Source organism: Bemisia tabaci, chromosome 7 (genome assembly GCF_918797505.1).
Source record: "Bemisia tabaci chromosome 7, PGI_BMITA_v3".
Taxonomy (NCBI): Eukaryota; Metazoa; Arthropoda; class Insecta; order Hemiptera; family Aleyrodidae; genus Bemisia; species Bemisia tabaci.
The window spans coordinates 29,018,273-29,041,029 of NC_092799.1; the positions used below are offsets into that span (position 1 = coordinate 29,018,273).

The 22,757-nt window shown below is 38.9% G+C and overlaps 2 protein-coding genes and 1 long non-coding RNA gene across 4 annotated transcripts in view; 1 reads left to right on the forward strand and 2 right to left on the reverse strand.

The window, feature by feature from the left end:
- LOC140224989 (venom protease-like) overlaps positions 1–22,757 on the forward strand; it is a 140,546-nt gene that overhangs the window by 85,299 nt on the left and 32,490 nt on the right. The window lies entirely within an intron of this gene.
- On the reverse strand, positions 234–2,136 carry LOC140224991 (DNA-directed RNA polymerase III subunit RPC2-like; the record flags this gene model as incomplete). The annotated part of the gene is given in 2 exon segments (XM_072302279.1): positions 234–388; positions 1,211–2,136. Coding segments are annotated over 2 exon segments (215 nt in total), but the record flags the coding sequence as incomplete, so codon positions are not given.
- On the reverse strand, positions 11,407–21,723 carry LOC140224993 (uncharacterized). Its single transcript, XR_011900205.1, has 2 exons — positions 20,076–21,723; positions 11,407–14,158 (listed from the first exon to the last, which is right to left on the reverse strand). It is a non-coding gene; the product is annotated as an uncharacterized lncRNA (long non-coding RNA).

Here is a 22,757-nt window from a genome sequence, read left to right on the forward strand (position 1 = left end):
AATTACATCCAAGCATGGGAAAAATTCATAAATAGCATGGATTAAATTTTCACAATTTTATTCAACTAAGTATGACTTGACATCCACCCAAAAAATAGTCAAGGAACTTTAGGTAATGGTGCTGATTCCAAAAGATTCACTTAAATTCTCATAAAAGATGCATTTTATAAAATTACTTCTAATATTTGACAGCCAAATAAAATAAGTAGGCAGAGCTGCCACAGGTTACTTACTTGAGATAAAACAAAGGATCGACATCACTCAAGATGGTCTCATTTGATTTGACAATTTTCTTGATTTCAACATTAATGAAATAATTGAAGGAGTCAATATGCTGCTTTACGAGTCCTTTCACCTTCAGGAATGAGGGCACTAATTTCCACTGATTCTGTAACGGAAAAGACCAATTTATTTCATGAAGAAAGTAAAATTACCAAACTTCAGACAACTCACAGTTGGATATTGAGGCAAGAATGATAAAATGCCTCTTGCTAATAGTCGGACATAGTGTCTACAAGATTTTAACTTACCTAGTGCGAGAAATCATCATTACTTAATATGAGTTCTCAGACCACTTCAATTTTCTTTATTTTTTAGTTTGTTCTGCTGTTCCTACTGGGCTGATTTCCACGATTTTTGCAGCTATCAATGGATGACAGTACCTTAATAAGCCCGCTCTATACAGATTTTGGAATTAATAGCCAAGTTATTTTTTAATGCAACATAGAGTTGTGAATTTTCCTATTTGAACAATGTGAATGTTCACCGTTTGATCTAAAGATCTACAGGCCGAATTTCGTGATTACTACGGCAATTGATGGGAGATAGTCCCTGGATAAGCCGCCTCAGATTAGATTGATTCTAGAAGGCCCACAAAGCGAGTCTTCGAGGGAAAGACCCTCTGGAGGTTGGGCTGTGCAATGGGCTGCGTGTAGCACTAAAAAGAGTGCAAGAGTCCTTTGCGAGGACCCTTTCAGTTCTTCTTTAAACTCTGAGCTCAGAGTATCTAAACGACCCATTGACAACCACACCAAAGGACTTCATTGAGTGCATCCATGTGCATCTTTCAGAGTCAGATTACCTGGATGATGCAAGACTTAAGCTAACGTTCGTCGAAATAAAATTCTCAGCAATCCTTTCTTTCTAAACGTTGCCGATCATAAACACTGCTTCCGAGATGGGGCAGAAAGAGGATGAATAAAAAACTTACCTCCAGATATGTGTGAGGAGAATCTTTGCACTGACGGTGGTTCAAGTTACTGTCGCCCATTTTTTGGGAAATAGGAGACGATTTGGAGTTGAAGCAGCTGCTAGGAAATTGGAGACTCCATTCTTAATTAAACTACTTGAGTAATTTTCAACTCAGAAGCCGAAATTACATTTTTTTAAATTATTATCACGTGGTAGAATGAGAGATGCGGTATCGCTTCGGCTCGGCAATGTTTACATTTAAAATCATAACCTCAATTGGCTGTTGGCAACGATGAGACCTTGGGACATGCATCTTTCACCAATGTTTTTAAATAGATTTTCGAGTTGATAAAAAAATTTGGCGAAGTACCTTAAGGTTAATCTTCAGCGTTAGTTCTGAAAAAATCCACCACGTCGCGCTGCTAAAATCTGACTCCGAAATCAGCGATTATTTAAATATGAAGAGAAAGACTCTAAATTCTGAAGCTAATAAGTTCTAGCAGCATGTCTGAAGAATGTGTAAAGTCAAAGATGAGCTTTCAAAGTTGCACAATAAAGGCTGGAATTTGATCCCCGTTTTCCTTATGGGAATCCAATGAGTGTGAGAGAGACAGCTCACGGTGGGAGAGAGATATCTGCCAACTGCTGAGAGCGATCAAGCGCGATTGGTTGCATCAAGGTCATCATGCTTAACCCTACTTTTTTCTGGGATCAAATTGCAGAGCTTCAGAAATGACTTTTCACGTTGCTTTTAGGGTCAATAGGAAGAAGAATGTTATAGCTAGAACTTATTTATCTTCGATTTAAACAGAAATTCCTTCAACTTTTATAAAAGCTCAAGGACTCACGTGGTGCTGTACGGACTCTAAAACACAGCGGTGGCGCCCCCTGCGCGGAGAAATTTCTTACTTCACGCAGCTGTAGATACACCTTAATGAGTTACCAACGAAGTTATCAACAATTGACGAATCGATGTTTTTCGAACGGTCTTCTGCCTGCCAGTGCTGCCAATGATTACTAAACTAAAAAGTCACTAAAAAAGCAGTTCTGCATTTCTGCAGTTTTAATTTTTTAAAGTAAATAAGGTTAGAGTGATTAGAGGATAATCTTACTAGTAAAAAAAATGCTCCCAGACTTCTTCAAAATCATTAAATCCTACCTAGCCGATAGAAAATTTTCAGTCAAACAACAAGGTGAAGAGTCTAAAATCTACAACATATTGGCAGGAGTGCCGCAAGGCAGCATACTTGTATGGAATGATTTCCGTAACCCTTGCGCGGGGGAGCGCTGCAGTCGCGGGCGGGTGACTGATTCGCGGGGGGGAGACATTCTGGCGGGGAGGCGTATGTGAATCGCGCGCGGGCACCACTGTTGTGCGCGAGGGTGACTGATCCGGGGGAGGGGGCCATTGTTTCGATTCATCGAAGAATCGATACACTACAGTGTTGCCAAGCCTATACACCAAATTTTCATGTCTATGGTTTTGAAATGGACATTACAAGTTCGAGTTTGTTCTGAAGATGGAAGAAGAAGAAGTTACTGTTGTTTGTTTACATAGTTCACGAGGAATATGGGGTTAGGTTTTATGCTTCAAATTTATGCTGAATTTAATTTCGTGGATTACTGAATATCATAATACGTAATTTGGTGAAATTAAACGCCTATTGATTTGGAGATGGCTGCTATTGGGGGAATAGGTAAGTACGTAGAACTAATTTTATTTTATCGCTGACAGTCTTCCGAAACTGTAATTTGGGCAGCCCAAAACATTGCCAAAGCAGATAACGTAAACAATCTGTAATCAACGTAATCAAACAGTTAGAACATGATTTTCTGTTGAATGGCGTTGTAAACTGATATGAATTTTGTCGACTCATTTTTTTCCCTAAACCTACGAAACACCAAGGAGGCCATTTCTTGGACTTTGGACATGAAACGACTTAATCTGTTTTTCCACAACCATACATCATTGCACCAATATTTTTATATAGGTATTGGAAGAACTTTCAGACATTATCTTCCATAAAATTATAATGTTTCAATATAGCGATGTGTAAGATTGTTTACGTTATCTGCTGTGGCAATGTTTTGGGCTACCCAAATTACAGTTCCGGAAGACTGTCAGCGATAAAATAAAATTAGTTCACGTACTTACGTATTCCCTCATTAGCAGCCATCTCCAAATCAATAGGCGTTTAATTTCACCAAATTACGTATTAAGATATTCAGTAATTCACGAAATTAAAGTCAGCATAAATTTGAAGCATAAAACCTAACCCCATATTCCTCGTGAACTATGTAAACAAACAACAGTAACTTCTTCTTCTTCCATCTTCAGAACAAACTCGAACTTGTAATGTCCATTTCAAAACCATAGACATGAAAATTTGGTGTATAAGCTTGGCAACACTGTAGTGTATCGATTCTTCGATGAATCGAAACAATGGCCCCCTCCCCCGGATCAGTCACCCTCGCGCACAACAGTGGTGCCCGCGCGCGATTCACATACGCCCCCCCGCCAGAATGTCTCCCCCCCGCGAATCAGTCACCCGCCCGCGACTGCAGCGCTCCCCCGCGCAAGGGTTACGGAAATCATTCCATATACTTGGACCCATTCTGTATCTCATATACACAGCTGACATGCCGACCCCCAAAGATCCTGAAATCAAAATTGGAACCTTCGCTGATGACACCAACTTCGCCAAACAGCACATAGATCCGGTCATTGTGACAGAGGCTCTGCAGAACTACTTGGACGATGTAGAAGTCTGGGCACACGACTGGAAAATTAATCTAAGCCAGCCAAAATGTGCGCAAGTAACATATACACTCAAAAAAAGAGATCCTCCTCCACTAACCCTTAATCAAGAATTTATTCAAGTTTAAAGATTCATATAAATATCTTGGAGTCCACCTCGATAAGAAGCTCACATGGAAAAACCACATCCAAGCCAAGAAAGAGCAAATCAAAATCCTCCTTACCAAATTCTACTGGCTATTTAAAAATACACGGAAAAAAAGACCTGTCATTTTAACAGTCGCATTGAATGTTAAATTTGTTTGACGTTTCTCTGTTCTTTTAGTTGTCGCGACTGATAGTTTAACATTTTAAGTATGTTGAAACAAAAGTGTGCAACTCTGTTAGCTCAACATCTTATTGATGCTTTTGAAATAACATTCTGTATGTTATTCCATCATCACACGACTGCTGAGTTAACGTCAGGCGCAGTCATTAAATCAACAGTTCCTGAAGCTTTTGGAATGACTGTCATTGACTTTTGATTTTACAGTCCACACGTTATTTTGACATTCGTTTGGATTTTAAATTTACACTCGTGCAGGTGTTGGTCTAATGTTTTGAAGGTCGTTAAATTTGCAGAAATAATCTGCTAAAGCAACAGCGAGGGTGTCGAAATAGCAGCCTCTCGTTTAACAGCGAGTTGACAGTAAAATGCTGTCCGTTGCACGGAGCATTCCATCCCGGCCAGTCCCGCGCGATCGGCGCAGCGCGCATGCGCAGTTGTATACAGTTGTCGATCGCCCCGCTGCGAGCGGTGACGCAGAAAACCTCTCCTACCCTACCCGCCACACTGCCCACCCTCCTTCTCGAGGGTTGCGCGCCGTCCTGACAAAGGGCCCGGTCAGGGAAATTCTCAGAACTCCAACCGCCCGGCCCTGCCCGGGCCTGGCGTTCGGTTGTTTCTTCCTTCGGCGTTGTTCCCGCATTCCAGTCTGTTCGCTGAGAGGCCGCCATGTCATTGTTTAAAGGGATTTCGTTTGCTCAACAGTCAGTGGTTTTGAGTCAGAGAAGTCTTGCGCTTGCGTTTCGAAATCGTGCTCAAATTGTGTTTGCGAGTGAATTTTGGCGAAGAAAGTGATTAGTTTTGATACTCAGTGCGCGATCTGCAAAATTAGTAGCTCCATAGGAAAGTAACTCTTACGATATAAGCAAATTTGGGCACACTGTAATCAGTTGCGGGCAGACGCCATTTTTTGAGGCATCATCATGAATCCGTTCAATTCGAAATTTCTGCTGCCGTATATTTGTGCTTTTTGGTTTTAACTTCACCATCGACATTACACGCACTCTCAACTCAATTTGGTTTGCGTCCAGTGCATCAAATTATTATTTTTAGCGTGCCTTACATATTTATATGCAGGCACTCTTTTGATTTCGTTTCCTGTAGATTATACCATTAGCCCTGTCCTCTATACTTTCCGACCCAATTCCATTGTGTAATTTTTTCCTTTTCTTTCGTTCAAAGAAATTTAGGCTAATTGAAATGAAATGAATTAAGTGATAATTTAGCAAATCTTAATCTTGGTAGAATTTTTTGAAACCTTTTATAATACATTTTCGGTGTTTTTAACTCATAAGCACGATCTGCTGTTTGGTTCTTCCGTTGTTTTTTATTGATGATGCCAACGTGACATTGTCTTAATGGCGTAAAGTGTTTCAATGTGTAATACAGTGTCTGTGCGGTATCTGACCAGGCTGCGAGTGAAAAGTTCGGTTATTTGAAAAAAGAAAATAACGGATGGAGAGGAAGGGTTTAAAATGTGCCTCACATAATTTGTTGACGACCCCAAGGCCATGATCAATTCTGCCCCACCGAGAACTGCAAAGATGTTTACTTTGTGTAGTGTTTCTGTGCATTTAAACTGTTAAAATATTTGTGAAATTAACTCATTGTGAAACTGATTTAGTCTGTAAATGTTACTTTGACCGGAATATTATCTACGGTTTTTGTATCATTTACTTGAAACCAGTTAAGCAGTTATCAGCTATTTACATAAGCATGTAAGTATGACCATAATTTTTTACAGTTGCTTGGCATTGTATCTGCTACATTAACAGCAGTGTGAATGAAAATTCAAGAGCGATTTAGCTTTTACATGAGCAGCAGCGCTGCTACATCGACAGCAGCGTGGATTTAAATTCAAAAACGAACTGGCTGTCATGAGAACAGCGACGCTGCAATTTCGACAGCAGCGGCCGCTGTTAAATCGAAGGCAGCGTGAACGTCAATCTGATGGGGAACCGGCGTTTACGCCAGCAGCTGCGCTGCCAGTGTAACAGACTATTCGATGAAGGTTGAGCAGATTTTGCTGTCGTTGTCACATTCATTTACTGTCAATGTGACAGCAAAGCGCCTGTTGTAATAACAGACAAAGGTAATGTTATTTTAACAACCAGGATGCTGTGCCGTTTTTTAACAGCCAAGGGCTGTTCCTTCAGCAGTCGCGACGATTAAAATGACAGGACTTTTTTTTCCGTGTAAACATCTGTCCTACAGAAATAAATTGCACATATATAAAACTGTAATAAGACCAGTCTGGGCTTATGGATGCCAACATTGGAGTACGGCCTCCAAATCAAATATCAAGACCATTCAGACTTCTCAAAATAAAGCACTGAGGATGATCTCCGGAATGCCAAAATACGTTAACAATAACATAATAGCTCGAACTGCCAATATCGAACCAGTCCAAGAATACATCTCAAAGCTCAAGAAAAAATATGTGACTAGACTAAGCAATCATCCAAATTTTGCAGCCATCAACCTACTGGATAACAGTCAAGAGGTGAGAAGACTCAAAAGGGCCCACTTCTTTGACGACCTATAAAGCCACGAGATAACTCGAATTTTCGCGGCACACAGTCGCAAAACATCAACCATTCACGGAACCTCACGACTCGGCTCCCTGCCTGATCCGTCACCCTCTTTTCCTTTCCCCTCCCACTCTCCTTTTCTCTCACACAAGCCATCTTGGCATTTTATTACCCTGCACTCTCTCATCAAACTCACTGACCACACCAACCTAGAAGCGTATTTTGGTTGATGATCGGTCGAACCAAAATGGGTGGATCATAAGATTTCGTATTTTGCTTTGACGCGATCATAATTTTTCGGGGCTCACCAAACAGATGGACGGTGGAATTCTGGCAAACGTTGGAGCCAAAAGTGAACCCTACAAAAAGTAGTAAGGCCTCTATAGACGATCAAATTCCCGAACCAATTCCGATCAAAGTAGCATCAAAGTGTCGGGAGTCATCAGTCTGAAATTCATAAATTTGCTTATTTTAAAATGAAAACTTGACAGAAACGTTTCCTGTGGCAGGAAATGATGAATGATGGCACTCTGTCTGATCTCACTTTGATCAAAAAGTGCGGCCGTCAAATTTGATGTAGATGGTGACCACCAGTCATCAGCATGTCTACTTTGATCGGAATTGGTTCGGAATTTGATCGTCTATAAAGGCCTGTAGGGTTCAGAGTAACCCCGATGTGAATGATGACATCCAACAAGCATCAATGCCGAATGTCTAACCTTAAAATGTAAGAAAGACCGCCAAATATTCGGATTCATTTCTAATGTACCTGTTATTTGATCATTTATTATTAATTCTATTGAAAATAAATCTAGTCTCATTTCAAAAATTGGCTTTGTTCAGACTTCGGTAAATTCCTTTCGCGTTTCATATTTCCCGCCTTCCAAAGAACCGGGATGACATTTTTCGTATTTTCTAATGATCCGGCGAACTCTTCGCAACTCCTCTCTGATTGGTCGGAATCAGACGACTGTTTTCAACAACAACAACGCCCATTATGCTCGACCGCGGCGCTTTTGCTCGACCGATCATCAACCAAAATACGCTTACCAAGTGAAGTGAAATAAAAGAAACGACATCAAAACACTCGGGTATAATGATATCTTAGTGTGTCCTCACAGTTAGTGTTCCCCTTTGTCATCCACACAGCTAAAAACATTTATTAATGTTGATCGCGTGAATAACCTCAAAAAAAAAAAAAAAAAAAAAAAAAAATATTATAAAATCGTAAGCCCTAAAATTGTTAAAATCTGGTCCACGCTGTCCTGAAGTTACCGTTAGAGCGAGAGTATTAAAATTTTACGGAGATGTGAAACTTTATGTTTTGTCATTAGGCTCGATCTCCTTTTTTCGAATTTTTCATTTTTAGCCGAGTTATTGCGAAAAATCTGCAAATCTATTTTTGCCTATTACGTGACTAATATTGATCCTATGAACTTGAAATTCGTCATGATGAAGGAGCAAGCCAAAATGGTTATGCTGAAAGCTTTTTGTCCGTAAAATATTTACAATATGAAGAGTTATCGCGAAAAGTCTGAAAAATTAACCGTGTCTATGTGAAGGTGTGCAGAGCATACCATTGAACTCTCAGCATAGATCTTCATACGTGCTTCATACGAATTGATGGAGCCTAATACGCACACGTGCACCTCGAAGCCCGATTTTTGAAATTTTCATCCAGATTGAGAGTAATTGCCTTTTTTCCAAATTCGCGAAATTGGAGCAGAACTGGGGGTTGTCAGATTGCGCAGAAATAGCACGGATTCTCTTGAAAGACAAGTGAGCGTCTTCGATATTCTTTGGGACAGGCGGCAGCCTCCTAAAACGCCAATAAATGTCACCGGTGACGAGGGTGAGCTAACACCCTTGAATGTGGGAGCGCGGCAGGGAGGTACCCATGCAAATGTGTTCTTTTGTTTCCGTGTCCATCTCTCCAAACCAAACATCTTCCGCTTTGAGTATCTGGTCTATTTGGAATTAAAAAAGGAAAAAGGAATAACTCCATCGTGACCTGGTCCCTGCAGACGCAAAAGCATACATAACGACAAGGTTCATATTACAGTATGAATTGTATTTTACATTTAAAAAATCGGCAGTTTACTACAGGAACCAAATGAAGCTTCTTTTTACACATAATACTGCGGTTATGAGTGGGTACGTGAAAACGAAGTTTCATTCACATGATTTAATTTAAACGTTCATTGATGAAAGTGGGTGAATGAATCCTAATATAGAGATCCATCGCATTAAAGAGAATTGAATATTTCCCGCGTTTCTGCGAAAGTGTATTTTTCTCGCAACAAACCAAAATAAGTTTCATTCAGAAAGAACACTTGGTTGCTTGGTTTGCGACCTTACTACCGGAAAATATGGCTTGCTTTCTTTTTACTGTTTTCATCCCTCCCAGGTGAATAAAGATATCAGTAAGAATGCGGCGCGAAGCGCCGTCTGGATGCGCGGAGCGCTTCCGGGGCGGTTGGGCCGCGGAGCGGCCAGGGGGCGTAGCCCCCTAGTAGTATTAAAAAGTCAAAGATAGTAGAAAGTGATCGTTTCTCTTTCACTTTTGCAGTGAAATGATGGTGTATAAATACTTGGTCTTGGTATTTCAATTTACTGATACGTTATTTCAATATGACCCCATCATCAAGGCGATACCTATACCTACTGACTACTGACTGAAACTGAGTAGATAACAAATTTTGTGAAAAACGACGGTTGTTAACGTTTACTCCTCCTGCCATTCATGTTAGTGTTTATATCTAATTTCTCAAAATACTGATGCAGTCCTGAAGCTCACATAGTGTCACTATTCATTTCGTCAAAGAGAGCCTCAGAATCGGTCGTTAGTGAAAGGTCACTTCTTTTCTTTCTATGTACATTTGAGTTACGACAACTGTATTGTTAAATGAGTGACTCATGATGTAAGTCTCTGCCTTCAATTCATCTTCACGTCCGGCAGTTTAATTTGATGTATAGGATGTTGGAAGGTGAAAATGTTTCATGATCTGCTCTCGACTAATTTCCAGTCATGACCATGTAAAACCTTCAGACACAACTTGTGACCACCTCTCACATTAAGTATTATGATGTTTCCTGGTCTCTTCAAAGCTCTGGTTGTACACTTTGAGTCTACGATTCTAACTAGAAACGATTAGACTTAGGAGAGACGCCAATTAACATCGTTATCTTCTTCGAATCATGCAGTCTGCCAACAATTCTTTGTCAACACTTGGAACATCGAAGGTACGTACTGGTCTCATCAAGTAGAAAGTAATGCGATCATTTTCTTTTCTTGCAACGCTCATTAGAAGAGGGATCATCGTTCAACTATTTATTTCAGGGAACCTTTATTCTTGCCTGTTACTCAGATTCAATCAAGTTCCCTTAGTTTTGGTCTAACCAAGGGAAAATACCATAATCATGTTCATTGTCGACTTACCAAACAATAAAACTCTAGAAAAAGGATACACTGGCTCCAATTTAACCATATCACCTTTGTTGATGAGCCAGGTTACATTTTAATGTAGAGGATGTCAAACCATTCATAACCAACTGGGTAATTCAAATTGAGTTCTATCCTGAACTTCGCCCAGATCTATACTTAATTAGTTGTTCGGAGAACAACTCATTAGTGGATTGATAATTGCAATTTTAGGACATTTCTTCAAAAATCCCCAAGCATCACATCATTCTGCAGTTCCTCTGCTACTTATGCACATGATTTGAACAAGAATCATTTTGAGATTGGTGCAAAAGCACACCCTCATTGAATATTCTAAATCGACACCCAAAACATCGAAATAAAAAAAAAAATACAAAAGAAAAAATGTAAACTATTTTATGATGCGTCCACATTTTACCACGTACACTACTCATTCTTTGGAGCACTAATGACAATTCCTATAGGGATAATTTTTCCCCCCGAAAAACAACTTATGCCCCATGCTTATCCATCCATCCATGCACTTTCAATCAGTTTTTACGATAGGGAAATTTTTAGTCTATTTTCTTCACTCAAAGCATTCTCTTCTGATTAATTTTACTTCCATTCAAGACTTTATGCAAGCAAGGAAAGTAACTAATGCCGATGATCTCTCATAAAATGATGGCTCATCCTCTAAGACTCGAAAAAATTGCCAAAGCCTGATACCAGAAAATACTGTAATTTATAAGTTCTTGTGCAACAAAAGCAACCTCTTATACTTAAAGAGTAGATCCACAACTCTCCTAGCATAAAATATTTGTATTTTCAGAAGTAACATGATGTAGGTAGAGTTTCTTGTCGCCATTATGTTATATATTTTACATTTTAAATACATCTGACTTGTGGACTTAAGAATGTCCAGTTTATCATTGTGAATGTATCTATTTTATCTTGAGTGATAAGTTTTCATAATTAGATGCATAAGGATGAAATTTCATTAGGTCTAATGTTCTTTCGAGTTCCATTCGTTTCTTCATCTGTGCCTCTAATTTCTTTTTCCATTAAACCCTTTTTTTGTAAATCACTCCTGTTGTTTTTTTCAACCAGGTATCCTCGTAATCGATCACATTAAAGTAATTCCTCTGCTCAAACTGAAGGGGTATGAATGAGACATCAATACATTTCATAATTTCTTTATTTGTCTTTTAAACTATCAATATAACATTTCAAGGAAATTTCTTTTATAGATCACGAAGTGATTTGAACTAATTCAGGAAGGATAAGTTGAAAGGCAAAACAATAGTTTTACAACTACATTGCAGTGTTTCAGGGTCTCATCTTTTATTTTAATTTTTGAAAAGGAAGATTCACATGTGAAAATGGTTTCACTTTGTTTTGCCCATAAGAAGGTTATACCTATCTGCAAAATTTTAACCAAAAAAAGTTGTTGCTTTCCTTCCAAGAATTTTAGGGGGAAGACATTTTGAAACACTGCAATGTAAATTGTGACCGTTTTGCTTACATGACTAGCTAAATGGATAGCCTAAATAATTCATGATTGTCATTCAGGTAGTGCTTTCACAATTGAATCCGTCGGTTACAAAAGGGCTCAAGTGTCAAAAATGAGAATTCGAGAAAAACCGGAGGAAGTGTTTAATCAGGCCCATTCTGAATCTTGGAGTTAAGAGAAATTCTCATGTGTAAAGAGGGAAATAAATTTGTTGTTTGAATGTAGTTGTTTCAAATATTTTTGTGTGATTTGAACAGAGTAAGAAAAAAAAAATAAGCTGCCACTTGAGCCCTTTTGTAAACGACCGATTCAATTTAGGGGCTTGGAGGACAAGGCGCAAGTACAGTTTTTGAGAAAAAAAAAATTTCGAGTGAAACTTAGTGCAAATTTTGTGAAAAATTCGCTCCCAATTAATTTTAAAGCATCAAAAAGTAAGTTTTAACTTTCTGTCTGCCGGATGCATCCATGTGGTTTCGAAACTTCAAACATTTATTAATTGAAATAGCAAATTTTGCACTCATGCGCCTTGTCCTCCAGACCCCTCAATTACGTTAAACAGATAATACAAATTTAATGATCAATGAAGAAGTATAAATGTTAGGGGTTCTTAGGAAAGTGTATCCAAGTTAATAAAGTTTAAATCATGAGATTAGATTTTTATATAAAAAGGAAGAAAGAAAGCTCAACTTTATCATGAAGCTCGAGACATGAAGCAACTAGTATGTAATAAACTAGCAGTTAATGAACTTCAGGTAATTTTCAAACTGATTTATCAAGAATTGTCTTTACTTAATGATAAAAATATCAAGAAAATTAAGAAGAAATTTAGTAAATTACTTCAAGAACAACATGGAACGATACATACATACCAATGATATTCATAAATTTGCCAAGCGTGTGCTTAATTTTTCAGATATTCAATTTAGTCAAGAATAATTTAACCTCTTTAATTTAGGAATGAAATTTAATGTCAAACATAGCAACATCAAATTAGCCACACAAAAATTCCTTCTAGAAAATCAAAGTGCTTTGGATTTTATCAATGAACCAAAAGACTATGATAGGCGGCGATTTTACAAATTTAACTGCAAATTATGATGCAAGAATGAATAATGAACAATCATTAAGGAGCAACGTTACTACTGTTAAAGTAGAAAAGAGAGTTAATCAAAAATTTGCTTTATTGCGGCTAACAATTGCGTTATCAGAGCTGCTTCCTCAGTTACAATCTTTTCAAGGGATAAGAGGCGCTTGTCGAATTCTTGAGAATTCGAGGTTTGATTTACAGATTGGGAACAAAGCAGATTGCAGTTAGTCACACGGCCAAAGTGCGAATCCACGTATCTTCATTGGACCATTACGGAACCTAACCGAACTTAACCTAACCTAAACGATCTTAACCTAACTTAACCGATCTTAACTTAACATAACTTAAACTTCCTACAATAACCTATATAGCCTAGTCGGTCCTGTTGGGAGTTGGTAATTGTCCAACTAGTAATTTCATATACATCTTAGCGACACAATTATTGCGGCACTTAGAAGGATGTGATCATGTAGGCTACATTCCCACCAATATGAGCAAATCAATTTTAGAGGGTTTTGCGGATTCTATAATAGCCTTAAAACTGAAAAAGGAGAAAACCCTTCAAAAGGTTAACCAAGCCATGTTTTACCAGAAAGAGCATTGGTGCTTTATTATTGTAAATGTCAACAAACAAAGAATTTTCTTCTTCGATCCAACGATCGAATGTGGTGCTCCACCAGTTAGTGGGCAGCAACTGAGGAACTTTTTAAAAGTGGCTCGCCAAGTCTCTATTAAGCAAGTCGCCAAGGTGGCAACTGGGAGCACTTGCCCACCCAGCCACAAAAAAGTGTGACGAAAGCGGAATTTACAGCCTATTGGACAGGAGCCCAGGCAACAGGACGCCCGTCCAGCGCCATAGGCGGAAAAAATAGGAGCCAGGAATAGGTACAAAGTTTTCGTTCTTCACCAAATTTTTTCCCTCATGTGTTTTGATTTCTTTTGAGTTAAGACTCTTCTGTCTGGTAGGGTGTAGTAGGTTTGACTATGTATGTACTATTCTTTTATCATAAGATTTAGCATAGCTCCAGCAATGGATGATCTATCAACTTCTGGGATCAAGAGTAAAGATGCAATTAACCACTAGAGTAAAAAGAAGCTGCAGGAGTGTAGTGGCATTCAATTTTTGCAGAGGTGTCCAGGATATAAAGACGCAGCTCTTTGTTGAGAGGAGGCAGAGCTCCGGCAAAGGCGTGATTTGCAGAGGTCTCCAGGATATAAAGATACTTAGGTACAGCTCTTCGAGGAAAGCTCCGGTGGAGAGGCGTGATGTGTAAAAAGACGAGTCCCGCAGTATAATCCCTCTCCGTCCGAAGAATACCGGATTGAACGATCCTGCAAAGAAAAGTGAAAACACGCTCAATACTTAGTTACAAGTACAGCTATACTTTTACTGTTACAAGGATGCACAATTAACAATTCGTCAAGGAAAATGGCGCGACAGGGGTAAAGTTTTACGAAGGCGCTTCTGCACTTAAGAAACTGTCAAGTGCAATGGCCTTATAAATCAAGAAGGAAAAAGTGTATTTATAAGGTTCAAGAAGAAAGTCTACAGAATTTTGAAAACCCTAAAAAAAAAACGGGTTCTAAGATAAAAAAGACGGCCTTGCCGAAACGGAACACAGGATAATCCTTTTTTGAAGGTATATAACACCGATCAAAACTTGAAATACTGAAACCACGAAAACAACAATCGATCATTCGGAAAATGGTAACATCATTTACAGTGTTATAACTTGGCAACGTAACACGCAATCGAATAAACACTGACTGGAGAGTCAATGTGGATTATACTACATAGGGTGTCCCAAAAGTACTGCACACTTCTCTTTTTTGAGAAAACGATAAGAGGTATCGACATGCGGTTTGGACAAGCCTCTAAATTGAATCCTTAGCTTGAAAATAAGACCAAGTTCAGGTCTTTAACTTTAAAATTGCCGAAGTTATATCACTTCAAAGTTGACGTGTAAGTGTTGACCCTGTCGTTTTTCCGGTACAGAGACCTTTTTTTTTTTAGTAAAACATCTTAAAGCGCGGGACGCAAAAGATCAAACTCTTTCCAGATGAACAAATGCAATGGAATAATAAAGTTGGCAAGAGATAGAATGCAAGTAGCAACAGTGTGAAAGTTCTAGAAACGTTCCCATGGTAACCGCCGACAGATCTCACGTGTCTTTGTCTACTCTACACGCAAGCTCAGTCTGTCGCGCGGGCATTTCTCTCATCCACGATGAGTTCGGACTTAAAGAAAGAGCAACATCATGTTATATGTTATTATTTTCGGCGCGGATTTTCAGTGAAAGACATTTTTGACTACTTCTAGAACTTAAGAAAAATTTAAGAGGCAGAAGATTTAACTCAATCAAAGAAATTAAGTCTGCTGTTCAAACTTTCTTTAAATCCATCCTGCAAGAAGAAGTCGAGAAAACATTTCTTGTCAAGTAAAAAAAGAACGACTGGAACTTTGCGTCAAAAATGAAGGCAAATACTTTGAAATAGGCAATGTTGGACGAGGAGAATTAACTTTCCAAATTTCAGTAAGTTTTATTGTTAACTTTTTTCAATAAACGAGTCTTCTTCTCTTTTAGCTTCTCTCGTTTTGTTTCTTACTAAAAAAAAGGTGCCGGAAAAACGACAGGGTCAACACTTACCCGTCAACTTTGAAGTGGTATAACTTTGACAATTTTTAAGTTAGAGACCTGAACTTGGTCTTGTTTCCAAGCTAAAGATTCAATTTAGAGGCCTGTCTAGACCACATGTCAATAGCTCTTACCGTTTTCTCAAAAAAGAGAAGTGTGCAGTACTTTTGGGACACCCTATGTGATTCGGAATTTGTTCCTAACAGCCTGACTTTATGACTACGTCATTCGATATAATATCGAACTCTTGGTTCTACCCAAAACAAACTAACATACTTACCCTCACGTAAAAATTCTTTTAGAGTTAGTTGTGTTAATTTATTAAAATTTAGACATTGACCGGTCCTAAATCTATAAAAGACTCATTAAACACAAGATATTTTGATTGTAAGAAACCCTTGGACGCATTTTACCAACATTGCGCAAGGGCAAGGCGGATAAAGGAAGGTGGTCGCATTTCGATTTTGGCTGCCAATTTGCAGATCTGTGACGTCAAGAGGGTACGAAATACAACCACCTTCCTTTATCAGCCTTGCTACTGAAGATGCGAAGACCTTCTCCTGCTTTCTACTTTCCTGGTATTTTAGCCAAAAAATTTGAAAATGAGTGAAGGCGAATTTTGCGAGGCATGTCACAAGATTTGCGGGCTCTATGACCTTAAAGTAATAGGAAGCTATAGACACGTAGATGGTCTTCTTAAGCAAGGCGGATGTCGCATTTCGATTTTGGCTGCCATTTTGCAGATCTGTGACGTCAGGAGGGTACGGAATGCGATCGTCTTCCGCCTTCCCCCCTTCCCGCCTTTCAGCCTTTCCGCCCTTTGCGCCTTGGCGCAAAGGGCGCAGAAACAAGAATCTGAGTTTGTTAACATTTAAACCAAGGATTCGAAATAATATCAAATGACGTAGCCACTAAGTCAGTCTAAAAGGGAGTGAGGGGGGGGGGGGGGGGGGGAATTGCGTCTCCTAGCCGCTAGGCAACCCAGCCCCCGAAGCCGCTTCGTGGCCTTATTGGTGTGTCATTCATTTAATCTGCACGGAGCTGGTTACGTTCTATCAATAGCCAAAAGCGATTTCAAGAAAAAATAAAAATGTAATAATATGCTCTCAGAATATTTGACGATAGCAAATTATTGCTTCATTGCAATAAGAACGACAACATTTTCATGTGAGTAATTCAGAAAGTGATTTTGCTCAGGATTGTCGCTGTCGTCAATATTTATTTTTCTTCTCAATTATAAATAAAACAATTTTATAAAAATTCCTTCATGACTCTATCATCTGCGTACCGCTTTTTAAAAACATTCACCAACGCGGTGTTAAACAATCTTACTGCCGTTTTTTGGAGCGAGTTGACAACAACGTTCGGTTTCAGCACATAAACGACACATAGGATCAACATGAAATTTCGCAGGGACGTCACTGTATTAACAGTCTAATAGACCGTACAGAGAAATCTGGGCACACTTTTTTAAAACATCCACCAACGCGGTTTTAAAAAAGTTACGGTCCTTTTTTGCAGGGAGCTGGCAACAACGTTTGGTTTCAGCACCTAAATGACACATCGGATCCGAATGAAATTTCGCAGGGACGTCACTGTATTAACGATCTATTAGACCGTACAGAGAAATCTGGGCACACTTTTTTTAAAACATCCACCAACGCGGTTTTTAAAAAGTTACGGTCCTTTTTTGCAGGGAGCTGGCAACAACGTTTGGTTTCAGCGCCTAAACGACACATAGGATCCGAAGGAAATTTAGCAGGGATGTAACTATAATAATGGTCTTTTAGACCGTATAGAGAAATCTGAGCACACTTTTCTTAAAACATCCACCAACGCGGTTTTAAACATAGCTCATGTCGTATTAGAGAGCGAGTTGACAACAACGTTCGGTTTCAGCGCCTAAACGACACATAGGATCCGAATGAAATTTCGCAGGGACGTCACTGTATTAACGGTCTATTAGACCAAACAGAGAAATCTGAGCACACTTTTTTTAACACATCCACCAACGCGGTTTTAAAAAAGTTACGGTCCTTTTTTGCAGGGAGCTGGCAACAACGTTTGGTTTCAGCACCTAAACGACACATCGGATCCGAATGAAATTTCGCAGGGACGTCACTGTATTAATGGTCTATTAGACCGTACAGAGAAATCTGAGCACACTTTTTTTAAAACATCCACCAACGCGGTTTTTAAACGTAGTTAATGCCGTTTTTTGGAGCGAGCTGACAACAACGTTTGGTTTCAGCACCTAAACGACACATAGGATCCGAATGAAATTTAGCAGGGATGTAACTGTAATAACGGTCTATTAGACCGTACAGAGAAATCTGAGCACACTTTTTTTAAAACATCCACCAACGCGGTTTTAAACATAGTTAATGCCGTTTTTTGGAGCGAGCTGGCAACAACGTTTGGTTTCAGCGCCTAAACGACACATAGGATCCGAATGAAATTTCGCAGGGACGTTACTGTATTAATGGTCTATTAGACCGTACAGAGAAATCTGAGCACACTTTTTTTAAAACATCCACCAACGCGGTTTTAAACATAGTTAATGCCGTTTTTTGGAGCGAGCTGACAACAACGTTTGGTTTCAGCACCTAAACGACACATAGGATCCGAATGAAATTTAGCAGGGATGTAACTGTAATAACGGTCTATTAGACCGTACAGAGAAATCTGAGCACACTTTTTTTAAAACATCCACCAACGCGGTTTTAAAACAGTGAATGCCGTTTTTTGGAGCGAGTTGACTACAACGTTTGGTTTCAGCCCCTAAAAAACAAATAGGATCGCTATGAAATTTTTCAATCAGTTAGGCCCTTTTTTGGTCTTTTATCCCGTGTATAGAAATTTGACTGCGCTCTCTGTAAAACAGCCACCGATGCAGTAAGTTGGAACTATAGCCAACTTGACTTCATATTAATCGTCAATTTGGAGGGAAAAAGCCCTTTCATGCACAAAATTCCCTCACACTGATTCACTGCTTGGTGCAACACTGGTTATTATTTGGTTTCGTTAATGTGCACAAATTAGCGTATCGCTTTGAGGGCCAGTGGGTCACTACCGCCTGTACAGGCTCTGCGCATCAGATTACGGTCAACTGTACAGTCAGGACTGTACGTATGATTGCTGCTTGTAAATGAACAGGCAAACTGACTTTCAATTGTCACATTTGTTATTTTTAAGTTTACTGGAATAACACTTTGAGGAGCATTAAGTGCCGAATGTAGTGGACTTTGATAAGGGGGTCAGGAATTTGTATGCAGTCCTCAAACATCAATATTATCAAACAATTGTATAGTATAGTACTTACAGTGCGTCTTTGATTCATCAGATCATACTTTAAGGGAGTCCTCGATATAAAGGATTCTCTTCAGAGGCTTTACGATATTTCAAATTAGAGATATTGCATTTTACGGATCAATTCTTAGACGTGCAATATTGGAGTAAACAAAGTCTTACTGTAGTAAATTGCTCTCTGAGGTATTGCGGTATCAATTAAAGTAAGTGAATACAGTTTTTGCCTTAGGGGAGTGAAGTATTAGGAAACGGAATCAAGTTAACTTCTTCTTTTTAATATGGTTTTTCGACATTTTATCTGGAAGATACTGCAGCCTTGGATGAGAGTTGAACATAATAAGAGGGTGGTTTGTTTAATTGTTGTAGGTGAGGAAGGATAGGAGTATTATTTAAGGTTTAGGGATTTGAGATAGTTTAATGTCGGAGTTAGAGGAGTAAGTAGACTTCTTAATGCTGCTGAAGTAAAAAATAATGAGTATGATACTTCAACTCCCTTTCAAATTCCACCACTCACTTTTTCCTCACCCACCAGTACCACCCTTGTGTGAAACCCTGGCCCTGCCCTGCGTCCACCAAGAATGTAAGAGAAGAGGCCTTTGCTCTTAAGTATACTTAAATCAATACGATTAAATCAAACAGGTTACAGGAATCAATTAATTAACACTAAAGAAATTTGCTATTTGTATGGAATCTCTATTACAAAAATATAGTGGTTTAATGAGGGGAGGCCGTCAGGCTGGCCTGCAGCCTGTGCAATAGGGGTGAGCGAAATTCCCGACTTGAGCACTACACAATCCGAATAGGGAAAAAAGGTGGCCAAATTGAATGTAGATTACGAAAAAAATTGTCCGCAGCCCTAATTCCAACGGGAACATGGCGCTCAAGCCCTTCGATTATTTGCATCGTTAAATTGCTGAAAAAATCAAGTTTTTTCTCATTTCGGTCGCTGGAGAACACGCAATTTCATCATCAACCACATGCATTCCTACGTAAGTTATCACGACAGTGGAAACGCATTTATAAGGAGAAAATGTCTTATTGAATAACTAAAGCTCCCTTAATCGCTCCTGTCTTATGTTGTCCAACAGGTGTCTGACAATGAAGTGGTGTGTTCGGGGGCATGAGATAAATCATGGCATAAATAAAATTAAAATCGCCGATGCTGATGAAGGTAGTAGTTGTTGTCGATTCGCCCGTGGGCTTATTTGCAGGCAATCTGAGCTGTGTGCTCAATCGGCCTCCGTAGAGATAGCGGGTTAATAGTAGAGACGATAATTAATATTTGTGAATGAGTGTCTACCTACTTTTGAAAATATTAGAGATGAGAAGAATAATATCCAATTATCCACATGTGGTCACTCGGTCACTCCTCTAAATGGCTATGATGAAAGCCTGGAACTCCTGGAAGTCGTGAAATTGCATTTGACAATTTCAGTAGAGACTCTTATCAATCTTGAGAGGTAGAAATGAGTGTGTGAAATTAAAAAGAGAAAAAGTAGGCAGAAACTTTCAAGCTGCCGAACACGAAGAAGACGCTAAAGTTAGTATTTAGTAACTTTTAAGGAGGTTTGAACTTTGAAGATTGGTATGGCACGCCTGGCAAGAAACTTGTCACTAGACACTACTGCCGTGATAGCGAAGAGAACCGTAAGTGCAAAAATGAAGTTTTGAGAAAACGGGCCTAGAAGCTTCCGAGTGGAACACTTTATTGAAAGAAGCCTCCGTTCTTTGTCAAATCGCAACCAATCATTCGATAGACTCTTAGAAATCATTTGGGGGATTAAAACTCGACCGATTTTATTTCAAAGTACATGAAAAAGGTAAAATTCAGTTTCATGTTAGGTTAGTATTTGGCAAGACAGCCGTAAGTGCTATCTTCTGCATGCTTTCGTGGTCGCGTTTTGGACACACAACAAACACATTTTCAGGTTAGAAATTGGCAGAAGCGGGCGGCACTTTAATTGAAAGCACTGTTTTCATTGGCTCCCTGGAGGAATAATGCTCCTTACGGCTGTCTTGCCTAAAACTACGTCATTTTTTGTGCACTTACGGCTTTTTCATACGTCTCGTTTTCATTAAATTTGGATGAATTTTGCTGTTTTAGCTGTCTCAGTAATTTCATCTAAAAGAGTTTAGACGAATTTTGAAGAAAACTCGATTTCGAAAATTTTGCACTTACGGCTCTCTTCGCTATCACGGCAGACTAACAGAATCGTTCAAACGGACGGAATAGAGGCCAACGGTTGACTAAAAGATTGACCCGAAAAAGCACCGAACGGTGCTCTTCGGGTTGGCAAACCGGTGTCGCTACCAAGATGGCGGAACCTATTTTGCGCGGCAAATTCAAATAAAGCGCTCCGATTTTTCTGATGAGGAAACGCTTTGCGCAGTGGTTCTGCTCCTATTTAATAATTTCTCCTCAAGTGCTTGACTTCCCATTCAATTTTGATTCTGAATTTAATCCTCTTGATATTTTTCTCCTTTAGACAGACTTTTCTTTTACTTCTTTTGAAACCAATTAGGTACTAAGTTGATGATGGATGGCTCAGTCCTGTTTGGGCATTACTTACCTAATTATGAAAAGCAGGGAACAAAGCTATGATGTTTCATCCTTTTCATTTGCAATAATTAATTATTTACCCTCCTATTAAAAAATTATCAAATTATTATGTCATGCCCGCCCAGTACCTACTAGGAGTTAAAATTTATTTTAAAGGGAGAATTTGTCAAAGTGTTAATTATTTTGGGCACCAAGACTTTTTATATTTGCTCCGAATATAGAAGTATTGATCTTAATACTTTGCTTACATTGATTACCATGTGCTTTAATTGAAAAAAGAGCTATAGGTATGGATGGAGTATCTGGTCCTGATAAACTTTTCTTTGCGTGTGCAGATAAGTACCTCTGCCGTGATAGCGAAGAGAACCGTAAGTGCAAAAATGAAGTTTTGAGAAAACGGGCCTAGAAGCTTCCGAGTGGAACACTTTATTGAAAGAAGCCTCCGTTCTTTGTCAAATCGCAACCAATCATTCAATAGACTCTTAGAAATCATTTGGGGGATTAAAACTCGACCGATTTTATTTCAAAGTACATGAAAAAGGTAAAATTCAGTTTCATGTTAGGTTAGTATTTGGCAAGACAGCCGTAAGTGCTATCTTCTGCATGCTTTTCGTGGTCGCGTTTGGACACACAACAAACACATTTTCAGGTTAGAAATCGGCAGATGAGGGCGGCATTCCTCTTGAAAGCACTGTTTTCATTGGCTCTCATGCACCTACGGCTGTCTTGAAAAAAACTATGTCATTTTTTGTGCACTTACGGCTTTTTCATACGTCTCGTTTTCATTAAATTAGGATGAATTTTGCTGTTTTAGCTGTCTCAGTAATTTCATCTAAAAGAGTTTAGACGAATTTTGAAGAAAACTCGATTTCGAAAATTTTGCACTTACGGCTCTCTTCGCTATCACGGCAGACCTACTGTTAATGCGGCAGTGATAGTGACAATGGGTTTTTGTGACTGAAACTAGTAAAATAACGATTAAAGAACGATGAGCGATTGTAAAGTACCTATTATATTCACAATAAGAATAAGGTACTTCTCTCAGAACTTTGTTTGGCACAAAAACATTCATCACAAAAAAAAATTTAGTCCTTTGTTGTTTTTAGAAATCACCTACTCACTTCTCGGTTTAGTTCATCGTTCACTAGATAAGAAAAATTCGTTACACCTTATCTGTGGCAGAAATAATTGTCCCTTGGGAGAATCTTGCTAATAAAGAAATACCAAAAAAATAAAAATCTAAACTTGCTCACACGCGGTTCCCGTTTGCAGAACGCCAGAATCTCTGAGCAATATTATTTTAATGGTGAGAGTGAACACACACCATTGCTTGAAATTTTCACAGAATAGTCTATAGGTACTTACTCTGAGAAGAAGAATCAGTGAAGTTTTCACCAAATGAGATTGAGTATTTTCGCCCATTTAA